The following is a 20,614-nucleotide window of genomic DNA, read 5'->3' as shown; positions in this document are numbered from 1 at the left end:
TCATTCTATACTGGCTTTTGTTACTAATGCTCCTTTATCCAATGGTTAAGGATTTGCTATTGGACAGTCTGCCAGAGTATTGCAGGACTACTCTTTCTTACTGAACTAACTTGCTGGCTCCACCCTTTCCTAGATTTGTATTCTTGGGCAAGTTTCTTAACCTCTTTGAGCCTGCTTCCTCCTCTGTAGTACAGTGACAATAATAATACCCACCTGATAGGATGGAATATATAAAAATGCTCAGCATTCAAATTTTTAACTATAGCAACTAAGTAGCAGTATAAACACTAGGAATGGTAGAAATAGTACTAGAATAATATTAGCAGCAGGATTATTTTCTTAGAGTTGAAATCTATTAATTAGAAAGAGGAAGGCTGCCTTTGCTAATGCTATGGTTAGCTGAACATTAAGCAAGGTTCTGCATTCTAGATGTGTAAATTGTGTGTTTTACTACTATTCTATTTCTTCTAATTTATTCTATTTCTTTTGACTTAACTAATCATGGAATAGCTTCTGGTCATTTTATATAGATGCTATTAAAACTGTCCAGATGGGATCTAAATTAATAAAAAGCCACTTACTCTGGTGGAGGCATTTTTGAGGGTTCCACATCCCGGAGGAACTCGCACTGGAGAGCCTGTTCTGCAGTGCAGCGCTTACTAGGATCCAAGGCGAGCATGTAATCAAATAAGTCTAGTGCGGCTGCAGGAATACTGGCATAAGAGGATTACAAAAGTCATATATGGTCTTTCACATAAGCTTAACATTTCTTTAAACTACTAACATTTTATAACATAGTTGCACTACTTTATTCCAATAAATTTCAAATTTCCCTTTGAAATAGTTCTTTTTACATAATCTTTATTATTCTAAATAATTTGAAATTTGGCAAACAATAGTATATTTTATTACCCTGTTGTAAATTTGCAATTCTTACATAAACGAAGAACTGAATAGTTCCCTATAACAAAATAAAAACCTGAGCTCAAATAACATGAAAATCACTTCATTAAAATTTTAAATGGTGTTTAAGTTAGGTCATGTAAGCTCCAAATGAAACACACAACCCCATATCACTGACACCATAATGACAGTGAATAGTAATTTGCATATAGCAAAGGGAAATTCAAAATTAAAGGACACAGAAGAATTGTGATAGGTCTACCTTGGGTCAATAGAGGACAGAGTGACATTCAGAATTCTTAAGAAATAACTAAAAAAAAAAAAATTCAATGCGATATGGACATTTAACCATCCCCTTCTTACAAAACAAATTCTTCTCTTAACTTTCGACGATATTGCTTCTTTGGTTTCATGGTGTTGAAATATGGTAGTTTGATTACATCAGGCCACACTGCAGGACAGGGACTCCCACATATACGGCTAAACAACACACAAAAAGAAGTACATCAATATAAACTACACAGAAAAAAATCATACATACAATTGCTATATAAAACATCAACTCCCTCTTCAATACAGAAAAGTTGGAGTGTTGACACAACATTTTATATTTTAGTCAACCCAAATTAATTACTTGTTTTAAGAAATCAATTTACTTTCAGTGGATGCTTCTAATACTCCAGACATTCCAATTCCTAAAAAGAAAACCTTCATATTTGCAGAGGCAAGTCTTAAAACACAGGTAATACTCCAAACATGCTGACCATACTTTGGACCAAGATAAAACACTTTATGCCAATAAATTAAGGAACCAGAGTTTAGTTCATATCTTTCTCTGGTTTTATAGGTACCTGTCATTACTTCTCATCAATATAATGAAGTTTGTGAGAACAGCGGAAGCAAATTTCCTACACCCAGGAAAGGAAATACGGTAATGTCTGTTGCTGAATTCAATCAAAAGGAAGACCTTCAAAGTAACACTCTTGAAATATAGAAGTTCTTCAACTTAAGTAGTGCCACTGATTTCAAGGTATTTAGAAATTTTAACTGTCTTACTCTCTGCTTATCTGTATCTTGAAAACCATATTTTTATACTGATTAGTACGTCCTCGTTACGGTAATTTGTAGAAGAAGGACCATAACAGAGCTAACTCTAGCTGATAAACATTTAAAAACTGATTTGGTGATATGTAGATGAAAAATTCATTACATATACTTGAGTATACTAAATCTCAAAAATAAATGTACATTATACATAAAATCCTCAGCTGCTCTTCATATGTAAAGAGTAAATGTCCATGCATCACTGACTAAAAATAAGTGTTCTGTACATAATACAAATACATGCACCAAAGTGTATAAACAAGTGATGACTAACGTTGCCAGCCATTCTTTAGCTGTGCTGTAGAATGCTATCTCAAACACACATTTACGTAAGACACCTTTTCATGTTTTTAAAGCTATGTCACTGAAATGGACTTTTTTGGTTTCAATATAGTTTAGGATTTTTGTAAACACAAGCTTTTAAAAAGGTACTAAGAGCCTATGCTCTGTACACACTGCCAGTGTACAAATCTTTACAACTGGATTTTTACAACCTCCTCAAAAATACAGTGGGTCCCTCAGAAAACAAGGCCAGCCTCAGGACCACGGTTCTATGATCTGGTCTTACACTGCCTTCCTACTCTCATTTCCCAATTTGTTTCTCCCCGCAGACCAACCACTCTTCCCCATCTGTGATCATATTCTCTCTCCCTAGATTCTAACTGGCGGAGAATCTTTTTCATTTCTCAAGATTCAGATCAGAAGTAATCTATTCATTGCAGTCCTCTGTATCCCCATGGCCCCTCAGAATGGTCGCTCTGCAGTCTACCTGCCTTTTTTTTTTCTTTTTGTCTACCTGTTTCTTTTGATACTATTTCATATTTCATTTTGCTTTGATCCTAGTTTACATGTCTGTCTCACTAAATTACAGTTTAGGCATCATGTCTCACTTTTGTATACCTCTCCAAGTAAGAATATAAATATAAATAATCCCAGGCAGACTGTGTTATTACAGATGTATGAAGTACACTGAGAATTTTTTAAATGAAGGACACTTTCAACTGCAGAAATGCAAGTTATGTAAAGAGGGGCAGAATTTTGGCTATAGCTCCAAGGATGAGTAAACAATGGAGAGATGGAGGAAAGAATGTAAGAGAAATGTTACTGGCAAAGAAAAGTGCATAGACAGAGGAAGTAGCCAAGTACAGACATGCGGGAGGAAGACCAAGGAAACAGGTGGAATTGAGGGCTGAGAGCACAGATAGGAGCCACACAATGTTTTAAAGGGCAATTTGCCCTAATGAAGACAGACTTTGAAAACAAACTTTAAAACTGAATCTTGTCTGTGCTATTGGTCAAACTGCATTGCTTAAGAATCTGTTTCCTCTTTTGTAAAAGAGATTCATTTTACTTCAGAGCTGTGAAATCAAATGAGCTGGCATGAGGCCCGTTCAATAGCCCTTTAATAAAAGGGAGTTTCATTATCCCTTAGCTAAAGAGTTTCAATTTTACTCTATGTGTTGTGGGAAGATAGCTGAGTAGTTAGCTGGTAGCAGCATACAGGATGGAACAGACTTACTGAGGCCGAGAAAGTTACTAGAAACCGGGAAAGCAGACAGGACAGCAATTGATGGTAACGGAGTAATTATTAGCAAAATCTGTGCCTGATGGCCAGCCAGCTATCTCAAAATTACTTACCGAAGAGGTCTTGAGATGCCTCACCTGCTAAATCCCCAAATACCTGAGGTCTATCTGGGGAATCTATTCTGATCTATGTACTCTGGTATCAGTACCATATGTTAGCTTTTTTTTACAAAGCCAGGAGGACAAAGCCTTCTACCTACCCATTCCTCTAATTATTCTCCTCAGGACGTTCCTATGGGTGAATTGTAGAATCAATACTGTCACACTCCAAAAGTTAGAGAATTTGCTCAGATTCAACTGCTGCTCTGAATTTATAGATTAATTTAGAAAGGATTGCTATCTTCAGAAGGCTTAATACTTCTATCCCAGAAATATCCAATGTTTGTATTTCTTTCCATTTTATGTTTTAATTAGATCTTATATATTGCTTTTCATCAGCTTTATTTTTTGCTTTTTGAATGTATTCTTATCCTTATTCTATTGCGCCTAAGCAGGAAGTAGGGATGTTTTGTTACAGGGAACATGTGACATAAGACATAAACAGAGTTGAAGATAGCCACCTGAAGTCCTCTGATTCCTAACATTAATAGTCATTTCTTGGAGGCCTTCCAGGTTTTCAATCTTATCACCTATAATCAGAATTCTTCCGTATTTTTTAAAACATGTATACCTCTTTATCATGATATGGTATGGCATGTGACAATTTCTAAACAATGTCACAAGGATAATGATGCCACACAATATTGGGTAGTTTTGTTTGTTTTCTGACTTTAATGGGAGTACTCTCATTGTTTTACAGCTGGGAAGGGGGACGACGTTTGGTTTGAGAAAAACAACACAATGCACACTATACTAATCACACAGACACACACACTCACACATATGTCCTGTTAAGAATTAATTTAATGCCTTTTTACTATGGGTTTTATTTTTGTGGTTTTTTCATTTCTGCAGTTTTCCCCCTGGGTAACTAAGGTTGTGAATCATATAAAGAGCTTTCCTGATACTCATCCTTACATTGAAAAGAGGATACCACCTGGCCCTAATAAAAGTACTATCATTTTAGTGTAGTGTTGGATTTACTTGTTCATTTAGATGTTTTGTATCAATATTCATACATCAGATTGGTACACAGGAGCAGTTCACAAAAATGGGGTCCACAGACTCTTAAGGGGTCTGGTGGGCGAGAGGTGTTACTAAGACATTATTTGCTTTTTTCAACATGTTGATTTTGCATTGGTGGTACAAAGCCTGCAGTAAGTAGAATGACGAGCTCCTTAGCATGATTCAAGGCAGCAGCACCCAACTATCAGCAGTAAATACTTCATTACTATACAATCTCCTGGGGTGCAGTTGGGGAAGAGACATTAAGAGCCATTTCACTTACGACTGTAACTTGTTGAGGCAGTAAAAACTGTGTTATTAAAACCCAACATTATTTATTTAGAAGATTTTAATTTATTTGAGACAGAGAAGAACACATGGGCGGGGGATCGGCAGAAGGAGACCCAGACTACCTGCTGAGCAGGGAGCCAGATGTGGAACTCCACCCCAGAACCCCGGGATCCCGGGACCCTGGGATCATGAACTGAGCCAAAGGCAGATGCTTAACTGACTAGCCACCCAGGCACCCTAAACCCTAACACTGCTTAGAAGAATATATATCTTCTTTATGTTGTCAGTGATGAAACAAAAAATATTCATAAAGCACTTTTGCTGCTCAAGAAATTCAGCTATCTTGAGAAGCACCTGTGCAATTATTTGAGCTGCAAGCTTAAGTAGCTGTGTTTTGTTTTGTTTTGTTTTTTCATGGACCATCATTTTTACCTATGTGGAGAAGTGACACACTATGGTCATTCAGACTTGGTATCAGCCAGACATTTTCTCGTATGGGAACAAAGTCAGCTTTTTACTTCCAGAAGCTGACCGCAGTATTTATTTTCAGTTATAAAATCTGAGCTTTCAGGAGAAAATTAGAATACTAAAGTTTATATTTACATCATGGCTTTGACAGCTTCACAGTAAATACCTAAAACCTTTTCTGGTGAGATCAGTGGTGATAACCAATATTATATAATGAAATGTTACATTTAGAAGATCTTCTATTTTTTTTTTTTTAAGATTTTATTTACTCATTCATGAGAGAGAGAGAGAGAGAGAGAGAGAGAGAGAGAGAGAGAGAGAGAGGCAGAGACACAGGCAGAGGGAGAAGCAGGCTCCATGCAGGGAGCCCAACATGGGACTCGATCCCAGGACCCCAGGATAACACCGTGGGCTGAAGGCGGTGCTAAGCCGCTGAGCCACCAGGGCTGCCCTAGAAGATCTTCTAAAATAGGTGATCCACTATTTCCCATACTACCAATGTTACAAAATCATCTCAACCCAGCATGCAAGACAGACCAGATTTTAATATATTAGAATACAAAATATTCCTTCATGTTTTCAGACTGCACATTACAACTAATCCATAAAAAATTACCACTTATTTAGTGTAGTTTCAAAAAAGAATATGCACAATTATCTGAAAGTTATTGAAAACAGCAGATCACAGAGAGGAGCTTCCAGATGCTATTTTATTAAGCCAGACATTAAAAGATAGGTAAAAATGTAAAACAAAGCTACTCATTTCACCAACATTTATTTCACTTTGGAAAATACAGACTTTTATAATTAAACAATGTTAATACATTGTTTTAAAATAGATATTTTTACTTTCTCAGTTTTAATTTATAGTATGATAAATATCAATACATACAACTAGCATAAACAAACCTCCTAGGACCTTTCATAATTTTTGAGGGTGTAGAGAAGTTCTTAGAGCCAAAGGAAGCAATCTAGAGAATTTTTTATGCTACTAATCTATGAAGATATACATGCTTCATTTTTTTAAACATGGGAGCTTCCCTTCTTTCCTATAGTCTAGAACAAAGTCTAAGCTTTTAAAGTTAAAAATTTCATCTGTGTGACCATCTAGGACCGAGACTGTGTGTGTGTGTGCGCGCGTGTGCATGCACGCACGCTAGGTGGGCATAGAGGTTGGATAGAAGCAGAGTTCTTTTCACTCTGATCTACCAAATTTTTCCCATGATTCTAAATGTCTTTTTTAGTTTATAAGCAATGTACACTATGTGATATAAAGGTTCTTTATAGCTGCTAGAAGACTCAGGGTTGAAAGTGTGACTCTTGTGTTAGAAACATTTTTTTGACCTCATTCATCCTATTTTGTCATCACCTATGTTTTTCACTTTCTTTTGCCATCACTCTTAAACCCATGCTATTTCTATCACAAAACTTTGTAATTTGCCTAAAATCGTTTCTAGATCAAGGCTAAGTACTAATAACTTGACCACTGTTGTGTGAAGCTTTTTAATACAGATTCTGAGTAGTATTTCCACCATTCATTAATTCGTACGTTCTTATACAATGCAGACTAGAACTCTTCATTCCCGGGGCTTTAGATTGGGGATATAGTCCAGCATTACCGCAAACAAAGGGGAAGAAGTACGCAGGAAACCTACAGTTATTTAACTCTTACATCCTTAAGCATAGGAGTAAGTCCTGTTTCACTTGTGAAGAAACAAACTTAGAGCATTGTGGAACTTACCCTACGTCACAAGAGCAGGAAGTAGCTGAGCTGGCATTAGAACCCAGGTCTGTTAAGATTCCAAAACCCACCCTTTCAATTAATACACTCTGCTGCCTCCTTCATATCAGGGAGAGAACAGTTTCTTTTGTCAGAAACTTCTTTTTTCCTTCATGTTTTAAAAATACTTAATGCCACAGAATCAAATTGTAGCAATACTTTTTACAGTATCATAAATATCTGATATGGTACCAACAAAATAAAAACATTCTGAAATATATAAACTGGAATGTAAAATAGCCCCCTTCACAATCCTCTCACAAATCCATGCTCACATAACAATTCTAGACTCTCTTGATATTTTACCTAAATGGGATCAAACTGAACACACACTTCTGTAAAATGGTTCATCATGAAACGCTGTTGCTTTTCAAGATCTCCAGCTCTATGATTTCCTTTATAATACCGTACAGTACGTCACCAAGTGGATGGATTGAGCCTTTTTTTCCCCTGACATGGTCCACGGACTTGACGTGTTCATAAAATAATCCAAGTATACTCATGCCTTATGATCTTTATTACTTTGCTGTCCCCTCACTTCATTCAGATCCCTGCTCAAATGAGACCTTATGGGAGAAACTTCCCCTCTCTGTACAGCACTGTCTCCTATCATTTTCTATTCCCTTACCCTTATCACCACCTGATATATTTTATTAATTAGTTTTGCCTTGTCTCTCCAAATTACAAACTAGAAAAAGTTGTGCACTAGTTCCTGCCTTATATCACCAGTGCCTGGTAACTGGCACACAACCTGAAACCACTAGATACTTGTTCAATTAATAATCCCCACCCACCACAACTTGAAATGACTTCTGTATTATATTTGGAGGTCCATATGAACTTGCTTTATTTCTGGACTTCCCATAAAATTCCAATAATTTATCTATGTGTCTTGTGCTACTGCAAAATGGTTTTAGGAGCTATAATTTTGTTTTAACATACAATATGCCATATTTTCCTACTTTTTAAGAATTTTTCTTGTTATTTTAAAGTTTATCTGTAAGTAGAACGTCTTCTGAAATTCTCATTAGGACTATAATGATTAATACAGGTCGAAGTGGCATCTTCAAAAATGTTAAGGCTTCCAAACAAAAATGAGATATGCCATTCCCAATAGTTATTTTGAATCTGCTTTACAATTTTAAGTGAGACATTATAGTATTCAATATCCCTGGAGTATATATGGTGGTGCTTTTGTTAAAGGCATCTTTTCCCTCACGTATGTTTCTAACTGGTTATTATTGGTACATATTTTTAAGAAGCTATTGTTTTTAGCATTTATGTATTGGTATATTAGGATACTGTGTGCATATATGTATACACACAAATGTACACACACACATTTTCTCAATACTTGTCATTTTACCAGACTTTCTTACTGGAGGTGTTTCAGGTAATTCCTTTGCAGGCTGCCTGTATACACGTATGCAATGCTATCATACACTAATTATGACAATACTGCGTTCATTCTGCCACTATTTACACCTCTTACTGGATCACTTGTTAGTTAACTGGTTAGTACTTCTAAAACACTCTTAAAATAATGGTACTAGAAGACACTTTTTAACCTTCTTGTTTTACATTTTCTAGTATTTCACCACTAAATAGTATTCTGGCTATTGGTCTAGAATACATATTTTCATCATGTTAAAGAAATATATAGTTCTACACTTAGTTTGTATTTCTAGCAAATGCTATTCAACACCTACCAAGATAAACATACTACTCTGCTTCTATTAAAATGATGAATTATAATAACAGATGTCCTAAAACTGAAACATTCTTGTATTCTTTGGGTGATTCCTACTTGACTCAGCAAGTTTATTTTTAATGAAAACCTAGATATGACTGGCTAATCTTTTCTTTAGAATTTTTTGATTAATATTTGGTAGAGAATTTTTAAGCTCTGTCAATTATTGACATGTGTGCCACACTATCTAAAAAGCTCCAGGAAGTTTTATTTCTTACATGGTATAGAGAATTAAAAATTTAGCTACTATGGTAAACTGTCTAAACTTACTTTTTTTTTTTATTTTATTTATTTTTATTTATTTATGATAGGCACACAGAGAGAGAGAGAGAGAGGCAGAGACAGGCAGAGGGAGAAGCAGGCTCCATACACCGGGAGCCCGACGTGGGACTCGATCCCAGGTCTCCAGGATCGCGCCCTGGGCCAAAGGCAGGCGCTAAAGCGCTGCGCCACCCAGGGATCCCAAACTGTCTAAACTTAAAACCCGTTTTTGTCACTTGCTAGTTATAGGATCCTAGACAAATTCTTCACTTTCTAAGATTCCATTTTGTTAACCTTAAAAAGAAGACAAAAGGTTGTATGAAGCTTAACTGAGGCTACTCCAGGTGAAAGTCTTGGAACCATGCTTGCATCAAATAGTAAGTAAATAAAAGTTAACTTATCATTAACAGAAGCCCTAATATCCAAAGAAATCAGAACCAATGCCTTGTTAATTGAAAAATAGGGTGAAGGGGAGTCATTTAAAAAAACAAAAATAAAGAAACACAGATATATAATTTAAACATTTTATTATAACTGAAAAATTAAAAATGTACATTTATTCTCCAATTTTCTGACATAGGACAAGGCCTTCTCTTTGAACAGAGGATTCATTGAATGGAATTCTGCATTTGCCTTCTCAAACAAACCACATTATCAGGGATTTAAAGCAATCTGAGTACTAAATTCTTCTAAATTTTTATGACTTACCTTTCTAACTTAAAATAACTTGTCCCCTGCCCCAGTTAATTTGACAGCAACTTTGTTAAATCTCTGCAAAGCACCACATCTGGCTATATTTAAGGACACACATACAATAATACAAAATTGGAAACAACTACCTCTTAGTCATCATACTTCAACTGGTAGGATAAATACATAGTCTTACTGTAGAGAGTAGTAGTCTACTAGCTGCAAACATTCAGCTTGCCATGTTATCAAGCTAGTGTTACTTACAGAGGGATTGGAGAGCATCAATTAATCCAGTAAGTCTGCTGAAGGGAAGGTTCACAGTGTATTGGTATCTGTGCCTCATACCAGTATCTTTCCTAAAAGTTCTCATCCATATTTTGAGACACACAAAACTTAGAAGTTGCAAATTAACATTATTATATATGAAAGCCAAAGTTCTTTTTTTAAAAAATAAATGAATTATTTTAAAATGTTAAAGGTGATTATCATGGATGTCCTTATGACCTCAGCCCTACTATAGGCTCCAAATAATGAAGACTGATGCATCTGGGTACATGTATATGTTTTGGTCTATATGTCACATATAGACATGTATAAACATGTATGCATATGTGTATATAAAACAGTATTTCTTTAAAGTATCCCAAAACATTAATTCTTCCAATCCTGGCATACTAAAAAAAGGTTACCTACCATCTATTCTCTCCTTCATATTTATTTACTCTTTCTTCCTGGTCTTATTTTTTGGGCCTCCTGCTCTTTCTTTAGTTGCAAAAGATTTAGGGACTTTAAGAGCCTTAATATTACTAGAATAAGTTATCAAAATACCCACATTCTAGTTTTTCCTTCATTCAGCAATCATTAGCCTTCAAGAAAACCATGCTGTTCCTCCTAAAAACACAAACTCAAAAGACTTAAAAACTTCTGTGAAGTATTACACACCCCCAAAAAATATTACAATCATGAGCTTACCTTATTAGTTCGAGTTGTGCAAGTTCTTGATTTGCTTGAAATATAGGTTTTTTAGTGAAGAGTTCACCAAGGATACATCTAATGGAAGAAATGCCCATCATTACCATATGATATGATTTTACTTCAATACCAAAAGTTCCAAGTAAATTAAACCAGTCAGTAAACCTATCTTACCCACAGCTCCATACATCAATAGCAGGGGTATATCGTTCTTCTCCCAACAGCAGTTCAGGTGGGCGGTACCATAAAGTGATGACCTTGTTAGTATACGGCCGACTAAAAAACACAGAAAGTACTCTTTAGACTTAGTATCTGTTGGAGTAAGAGAGATCCTCTTAAGAAATATTACTCTGGCTAATCAAAGCAATCCTACAACCTTAACTAAAACCAATTTCATCTGCCTACTAAATTCAGACATACTATTACACCTGGCATCTCTCATCATAAAATGCATCTGAGGGCAATGTGATTAACTGAAATTCCTTAATACATCATAAAGATGACAAGTAATTGGCTGATTTTAACTGTCACTTGATCAAAAGAAGTCTTTATATCAAACCCAACCATTCAATTGTTTTTCCTTTCCATAACTTTAAAAAAGAATTGACTTAAAGGAAGTTGTTTGATTTTGACCAAATCTGGCAAATTACTAATGTGTGGTAAGATACCGTGCAAACCAGTCACCTAACAAAAATTTCCACCTGTGTATATCTTTGACAATATTTCACAGATTGCAACCCCACGTTAGTATGCCAAGACAAAGTACATAAATGTAGCCTGTAGTAGCTGAGGTCTATCCTGCAAAGCATCAGTAGCAATTGGTATGATACTTTATCAGATGATTCTTTTGTCACCTTCTAAAAGAATATATACATACTGCTACTGTTGCTACCTCTTAATTTGCCAGGGGGCCTTACTTCCAGGGGACCAAACAGGCTGTAGGGGATTGAGACACTTCTGTTAAAAGGCTTGCATGCAGACTTACTCATGCCAGGGAAGAACACAAAACAGCTGTCTGAAAAGCAACTGGACTACATAGGAAGAAGGTTTGCTATTCTTAAACCATCCATAAGAGGGGCAGGGGCCTATTGGGCCTTTCTCCAGGGACAAAGACGCTGCCAGGTGCTGTTGTTGCACTCTCCCTTTTACTTCCGATAGCACCAATGGGGCACTTCAACCCTGCACTCTCCTGTGCCCCACCCCCCAAAGCTGGCAGGTGCACCCAGCCCTGCACTCTCCACAGCTGCACTCAAGCTGCTGGTCACACACACTCCACACCAAAGATGCTCCCTGGTCACCTGGCTCGAGTAGCCAGCGGGGCCTGCATTCCTGGGTCCCATGAAAATGTACTAATCAAACAGTTCTTGGGAACCTACCACACCAAGAGCACTACACAGACTGAACCACATCCCATCTTTCTGTGAAAAAATGTCTATTTACTTGTCCTGGAGCTTCAGCCTAAGGGACAGACTTCAGGTTTGCCACACGTCTAAAGTCTATAGAGCTGCTCTCAGGGAATGCAGGGCAGGGGACATCATCTTTGTGCTCTCCACTGACCTCATTATAGCTCACTGGAACCCCCTAGAAAGGAACTTACATACTCCTCTCAAGCCCTGACTTCTCCAACTGTAGCCCAGAGGATATCTCCAGATCAGAGGATTTATGTCTGTGGTTCCATACAACTATACATTATACATCTGCATACACTAGAGCTGCTGCCTGAGGGTCTGGCTTCCAGTCAATCTGAATCTAGGTACTGACTTGAGATCCTTGCCTTTGCAACACCAACTGATCTTGGAACAGCGTCAATAGTTGGTTCCTATCAAATATAAATCAGACTACTTAGACAAGACAAAGGTTTGAGAAACACAAGAGCCAGGGCTAAGTTGAAAGATAAAGATCATCTCCTACACAAGACTAGTCCTTCAAGTCTAGAAGAGGTAGTTGTTTTCTGTAAACATAGAAACAACATACAGTCAAGCAAAATGAGAAAACAGAAAAATATGTTCCTCCAAACAAAAGAAGATAAAAACCTCAGGGGAAAAAAAATTAATGAAATAGAGATAACTAATTTATCTGACAGAGTGAAAGTAATGGTCATAAAGATGTTTACCAAACTTGAGAGAAAAATCAATCAACACAATGAGAACTTAAAAACAAACAGAAAATATAAGAAAGTATCAAAGGGAAGTCACAAAGCTGAAGACAGTGGCTGATCTGAAAAGCAAGAAACTAAAGCAGAAGAATTCAAGAGCAGACTAGATCAAGCAGGAGAGAAGAACAGTGATCTAGAAGATAGAGGAATGGAACTCAAGCAGAAAAGAAAAAAGAAAAAAAATTAAAGTGAAGATAGTTTAAGGAACCTATGGAACATCACAGCACGAAGAATAACATCCACATTATACAGGTGCCAGAAAGAAAAGAGAGAGACAAAGGGGCAGAAAACTTATGTGAAGAAATAATGGTGGCAAACTTCCCCAATGTGGGGAAACAGACATCCAGATCCAGGAAGCTTTGAAGGTCCAATAAAAAATGAACTCCAAAAGACACTAAGACATAGTACAAGTAAAATGTCAAAAGTAAAAGATAAAGAAATGATCTAAAAAGAAGCAAGGGGAAAACAACTTTTACATACAAGGGAACCCTGCACCCTGCCCTTTGGCCTGCATAAGATTTTCAGCAGATTTTTGGCAGAAACTTTGTAGGCCAGAAAAAGTGGCACGATAATATTTAAAGTGCTGAAAGGAAAAAACTCCCAACTAAAAATACTCTACAAGGCAAGGTTATCATTCAGAATTAAAGGAGAGATAAAAAGTTTCCCAGACAAGTAAAAGCTAAAGAAGTTCATCATCTAAACTGGCTTTATAGGAAATATTAAAGGGAATTCTTTAAGCTGCAAAGAAAGTATACTAATTATTAACAAGAAAACATATTCAAGTATAAATCTCACTGGTAAAGTTTAGTATATAGTAAAGGCAGTGGATTAATCACCTAAAGCTACTATTAGCAAAAAGAACTGTGATTAAAAATGCTAAGGGACAAAGGAAAAAGATGTAAAATGTAACATCAAAAACATAAAATGGGGGGGTAGCAAAAATGTGGAGTTTTAGAATGCATTCAAACTTAAGTTGTTATCAGGATGCCTAGGGGGTTCGGGTGGTTGAGTGTCTGACTCTTGGTTTTGGCTCAAGTCACAATGTCAGGGTCCTGGGATGGAGCCCCACATTGAACTCCACATTCAGCAGAGTCTGCTTGAGAGATTCTCTCTCTCCCTCTTCCCTCCCCCATTCACATGAACTCTCTCTCTCTAAAATAAATAAATCAATCTTAAAAACAACTTTAAATTACTATCAATTTAAAATAGACTGTTATATATATATAGGCTATTATATGTGAGCCTTATGGTAACCACAAAGTAAACATCTATCTATAGGAGATACACAAAGATAGTAAGAAAGATATCTAAGCATAACACTAAAGAAAACCATCAAACTATGAAGGAAGAGAGCAAGAAAGGAAGAAAGGAACTACAAAACAGCCAGAAAACAATGAACAAAATGGCAATAACTAGAGACCTATTAATAATTACTTTAATGTAAATGGACTAAATTCTCCAACCAAAAGACACAGAGTGGCTGAATGAAAAAAAAAAAAATCCATCTATCTGCTACCTACAAGAGACTTGCTTCAGCTATAAGAACACACGCAGCCTGAAAGAGATGGAAAAAGATGTTTCACATAAATGGAAACCAAAAGAAAGCAGGAGTAGCTTTACTTACATCAGACAAAATAGACTTTAAAACTAAGACTGTAGTAAGAGACAAAGAAGAGGGATGCCTGGGTGGCTCAGGCAGTTAAGCATCTGCCTTCAGCTCAGGTCATGATCCCAGGGTCCTGGGATTGAGCTCCATGTCAGGCTCCCTGCTCAGCAGGAAGTCAGCTTCTCCTTCTTCCTTTGCTCCTCCCCCCCACCCCCCGCTCATGTGTGCGTGTTCTCTCTCAAATAAATAAAATCTTTCAAAAAAAAGAGAAGAAAAGAAGACCTTTATATAATGAAAAAGGGGTCAATCCAACAAGAGGATATAACATTTCTAAATGCTTATGCACCCAAGATATGAGTAGCTAGATATGTAAATATTAATAGACCTAATGGGAGAGATGAATAGCAATATGATAGTATAGGAAACTTAATACCCTACTTATACCAATGGACAGATCATCCAGAACCCCCCCAAAAAAATCAATAAGGCAACATCAACTTTAAACAACCTATTAGACCAGATGGTTTATAAATACACACACACACACACACACACACACACAGAACATTCCCTCCAAAAGTAGCAGTATATGAATTCTTCTCAAGTACATACGAGTATTCTCCAAAATAAATCATCTTAAGCCACAAAACAAATCTCAATAAATTTAAGAAGCCTGAAATCACATTAAGCATCTTTTGCAATCACATAGTATGAAACTAGAAATGAATGAAAAAAATGGAAAAAAATCACAAATATGTGGTGATTAAACAATATGCTGCTAAATAAACAATGGGTCAATGAAGAAATCAAAGGAGAAATAAACAAATACCTCAAAACAAATGAAAATGGAAATGCAACTTACCAAAATCTATGGGATGCAGGAAAAACCATTCTAAGAGGGAAGTTCAAAATGATAGAGGCCTACTTCAAAACAAAAAAAAACAAAAAAAAAAAAAAAACCAAGAAAATCTCAAATAAACAATCTAACTTTACACCTAAAGGAACCAGAAAAAGAAAAACAAGCAAAACCCAAATTTAGTAGAAGGAAGGAACAAAGACCAGAGCAGAAATAAATGAAATAGAGACTAGAGTAAGACAACAAAAGAGACCAATGACACCATGGGCTGGTTCTCTGAAAAATAAACAAAACTGACAAACCCTTAACTAGACTCAACAGGAATAAAAGATAAAGGCTCAAATAAAAATCCCTAAAAATATACAATCTTCTAAGACTGAATCATGAAGAAAAAAAATCTGAACAGACCAATTACTAGTAAGGAGACTGAGTCAGTAATCAAAAACCTCCCAACAAACAAAAGCCCAGGACCAGACAGCTTCATTGATGAAATCTACCAAACATTTAAAGAAGATTTAATACCTATCCTTCCCAAACTCTTCCAAAAATTGATGAGGAGAGAACACTTCCAAACTCATTTTATGAAGGCAGCATTACCCTGATAACAAAACCAGACAAAAACATTACAAAAAACCCCCAAATTACAAGCCAGTATCCCTGATGAACACAGATATAAAAAATCCTTGACAATAATGCCCACTCTATACTTTCATTTGACATAGTATTGAAAATCCCAGTCAGAGCAATTAGACAATAAAAAGGAATAAGGCACTACAACTGAAAACAAAGAAGTAAAACTATTTGTGGATGACATGATTTTTTTATACGTAGAAAACTCTAAAGACTCCACCAAAACACTGTTAAAAGTAATAAATTCTGTAAAATTGCAGGATACAAAAATCAACCATACAAAATTCTGCTGCATTTCTAAATAATAACAAAGCATGAGAAAGAGAAATTAAGAAAGCAATCCCTTGCACAACTGCATCAGAAAGAATGAAATATCTAAAAATAAGTTAAACCAAGGAGATTAAAGACCTGCACACTGGAAACTATAAAGACACCGACTGAAAGAAACCAAAGGCACAGATATATGGAAAGATGTTCTATGCTCATAGATTGGAAAAATTAAAACTAAAATGCCTAGAGCAATCTATTGATTCAATGCAATTCCTATCAAAGTCCCAATGGCATTTTTCACAAAAATAGTACAAACTATCCCAAAATTTGTATGAACCAAAAAGACTCCAAAATAGCCAAAGTAATCTTGAAATGAAGAAGGTAGGTGGAGGCATCATACTCCCTGATTTTTAACACATTTAACTAAGCTATAGTAATCCAAACAGTACAGTATTGGCATAAAAATGGACACATAGATCAATGGGACTGAAGAGAGTGCCCAGATATAAACCCATGCATATATGGTCAATTAATTTATGACAAAGGAGTCAAGAATACACACTGGGGTAAAGACAGTCTCTTGAATATCAATGGTGTTGGGAAAACTGAACAGCCACATGCAAAAGCATAAAACTGGACTGCTATGTCAAACACAAAAATTAACTCACAATGGATTAAAGACTTGAATATTAACACCTGAGACTATAACACTTCTAGAAGAAAACACAGGCAATAAGCTTCCTGACATCAAGTCTTGGTGTTGGGGTGTTTTTTTGGAACTGATTCTAAAAGCAAAGGCAACAAAGGCAAAAATAAACAAGTTGGGACTTCATCAAACTAAAACACCAACAAAATGAAAAGGCAACCTACTGAATGGGAGAATTATTCCAACCTACTGAATGATACAAATATGTATCATTCACATAAGGGGCTAATATCCAAAATATATAAAGAACTCATACAACCAAATAGCAAAACTACCAAAAATAGCTGATTAAAAAATGGGATAGGATCCAAGGACACATTTTTCTAAACATGACATACACATGGCCAACAAGCACATAAAAAAGATGCTCAACTTCACCAATCATGGGGGAGAGGCAAAACCACAATGCAAGATCACCTGTTAGAATGTTATCAAAAAGACAAGAAATAATAAGTGTTGCTAAGGAAGTGAAGAAGGAGCCCTTGTGCATTGCTGATGGGAATATAAACTGGTACAGCCACTATGGAAAACAGTATGGGGGTTCCTCAAAATATTAAAAATAGAAATAACATATGACCCAGCGATCCCACGTCTGTGTATTTATCCAAAGACAATGGAAACACTAACTCACCTCCCTCTTCACTACAGCAGTATTTATAATACTCAAGATATGGGGCAAACTAAGCATCCACTGATGGACGAATGTATAAAAAAGATGTGGTACACACAGCAGTCCTCCCCTTATCCATAAGGGATACAATCCAAAACCCCCAGTGAATGCCTGAAAGAGGTAGTACTGAACTCTATATATACTATGGTTTTTGCTAATCCATACAGAACTATAATAAAGCTTGATTTATCAATTAGGCACAATAAGGGATTAGCAACAATATTAAAATAGAATGATTATAATATACAGTAATGAAGCTTGTGAATATAGTCTCTCCCTCAAAATATCTTATTGTACTTTTTGTGATGATGTGAGCTAATAAAATGCCTATGTGATTAGATGAAGTGAGGTGAATGATGTAGGCACTGTGATGCAGCTTTAGGCTACTAGTGACCTTCTGATGATACATGAGAAAGATCACCTGTTTCTGGACTGGGGCTGATCACAGTAATCTGAATCTGTGGGACACAAAACCCAGACAGGGGAACTACTGTATTTATAATAAAATACTATTCAGCCATAAAAAAGAATGAAATCTTGCCATTTGTGACAACATGCATGGTCCATGAAGGTATTATGCTAAGTAAAATAAGCGGGCAGAAAAAGACAAGTAGCATACGATCTCATTTATATATGAAATCTAAAAGTCAAGCAAATAATAAAAACCTCATGGATATAAAGAACAGAATGGTGATTGCCAGAGCAAAATGGATGAAGGGGGGTCAGAAGGCAGAGACTCCCCATCATGAAATGAATCGGTAGACCACAGGAATGTGGTGTGCCACATGGTGACTACAGTCAATGGTATTGTCTGTATTTGAACGTTGCCAGGATAGTGGATCTTGAAAGTTCTCATCACAAGAATAAAAGAGAAATTTTCCTTTTGTAATGTTTTATGGTAACAAATGAGGACTAGACTTAATGTAGTTTTTTCACAAGGTATACAACTGTCAAATCATTATATTCTGGAACTAATATAATGTATGTTATACTTTGATTTAAAAAAGTTCACCTGTTTATTATCCCTTAACTCCTTTAAAATTTGAAATCCATCCATTTTTCTCATTCAACCTTACACCTCTTTCAAGATATAGTGAAAGACCCATCTCCATAATTCTAATCTCTATTAACAACGGATTTTCACATTCTTGTTTTTTATACCATAGTTACCACTGTATTCTATTTTATGTTTTCTATCTTCCCAGGAAGACAAAAGGCCCCAGGTACCATTCTTTATTATGAACCCCCCCCCACCCCCTCCCACACACAAAGCCCAGAACAATGCTGAGCACAGGATAGATACTTTAATGTATCTATGGCCTTGCTAAGTTTAGTTGACATAGGTGAATTAGCTGAGGGGGAGAATAGTTTGTGAAAATTATAATGACTTGTTTTCTAAAACATTTCAAGGATCTAAAAGCACATGATACCTATGGTCTTGTTAACTCAAATGTAACTGAATATCTATGGTCTCATGAAAACATTTAAATTAATATAAATCTGTCTGTAAGTAGTAAATATTTTATCTTTTTATGTTTACAAGTGTTTTTAAATATATTTAAAAAATTAAAGTATGTTGAATTATGTAGAGAAATCACACAAAATAAAGTTATTAAATTTTATTGAAAAGAATATTTAAATAAAAGTATATACTATATATGAAGTTCTAGACAACACTTAGAACATAATCGTCTTTAGTAGCTAAAATTAAGACTAGTTTAATTTTTTAAACTCTTTTACCAAACAAATCCAGGAGTGAAAATATTTAGTACATTATCAAAAATGATTAAACACAAAAGAAGATGAAATATATACTTCAAAGTATATGGCAAAAATATTTCATGTATACCAATTAATGCCTTTTAAAAATATTTCCAAATTCTTAGCTTCTGTAGAACTAGTTAAGACTGAGAAGAAAAAAAAAACATTCAACTGTAAAATTTGACCCAGAAAGCTCAATTTTAAAATACAAATATCTCAAAACTGGGGAAATTCTTTCATTTGTGAAATGTATAAAAATATTCAGACTGATGCCTACTTTTTATAAAACAAAGTACCATCACTGAATTTTCATTGAATTTCTTTGCATTCAATGGCATATTAATAGAGATCAAAGACTATCTGTTCAATGACAGATCTCAACACTCTGCCCTAGAAAATCCCAGGAATTCAGAAGAGTGGATGGAGTGGGATCAGGAGAGGTTAAGAAACACTTAGGGTCTTCCCCACCCTTATCCCCAACAAAAGCACCACCGTAAGGGTGTGCCCACAGGCTGGCAGCAGGCGACTCAGTCTTCATTTGGCCTAAATAGATAAAAGGCAAAAGCAAATGCTCAGAGCAAGATCCCAGGCTCTCAAGGTACTTGGAAGGTTCTGGATAATTAAAAATGTACAAATCAGAGATGCTAACTTTCCTAAAGAACCTTATAAGAAATAAAATGAGAATTATATAAAAGGAAATACCTAAACTGCTCTAAAATGCTTCATTTTTTTGACATATATAATAGTCTGTACATCTTTCTTTTAGACTATAACTTTATTTTTGAGAAAAACATGGAAAGCCTTCAGCTAACAAAATTTATCATATGCACAAATGCCATGTCTCCCTTCAGAATCCACTACAGAAACACCTAGCAAACCTACAAAAGAAATTTGGGATCTGTTTTTAACACCAACGCTTTGGAGGTCAAAAAATCTTGTCATCCTTGATTCTTTTTTCCTTCAAACCTCACTTCTGATCTATCAACTTGTCATTTCTACATCCAAAGAGATCCTAAATCCAATAATTTCTGTGATTTCAAAAAAGTATAAATC

At 35.7% G+C, this 20,614-nt stretch overlaps 2 protein-coding genes across 5 annotated transcripts in view; one reads left to right on the top strand and one right to left on the bottom strand.

Annotated features, from left to right (window-relative positions):
• Positions 1-20,614, bottom strand: part of CDK13 (cyclin dependent kinase 13) — a 122,821-nt gene that overhangs the window by 14,659 nt on the left and 87,548 nt on the right. For all 4 annotated transcript variants that reach the window (XM_072760050.1, XM_072760052.1, XM_072760051.1 and 1 more), the window contains exons 8-11: positions 11,082-11,183; positions 10,908-10,985; positions 1,267-1,383; positions 582-713 (exon numbers count right to left, since the gene is read on the bottom strand). In XM_072760050.1, the coding sequence (XP_072616151.1) occupies positions 582-713; positions 1,267-1,383; positions 10,908-10,985; positions 11,082-11,183 (429 nt within the window). The remainder of the gene's footprint in view (positions 1-581; positions 714-1,266; positions 1,384-10,907; positions 10,986-11,081; positions 11,184-20,614) is intronic.
• MPLKIP (M-phase specific PLK1 interacting protein) overlaps positions 1-20,614 on the top strand; it is a 148,577-nt gene that overhangs the window by 47,169 nt on the left and 80,794 nt on the right. The window contains exon 2 of the transcript XR_012001852.1: positions 1,751-1,933. The gene's annotated coding sequence lies outside the window, so the exon portion shown is untranslated. The remainder of the gene's footprint in view (positions 1-1,750; positions 1,934-20,614) is intronic.

The sequence above is a fragment of the Vulpes vulpes genome, chromosome 5 (genome assembly GCF_048418805.1).
Source record: "Vulpes vulpes isolate BD-2025 chromosome 5, VulVul3, whole genome shotgun sequence".
Lineage (NCBI taxonomy): Eukaryota > Metazoa > Chordata > Mammalia > Carnivora > Canidae > Vulpes > Vulpes vulpes.
Note: the sequence above shows the minus strand (reverse complement) of the source record. Positions and strands in the feature narration are given on the sequence as shown.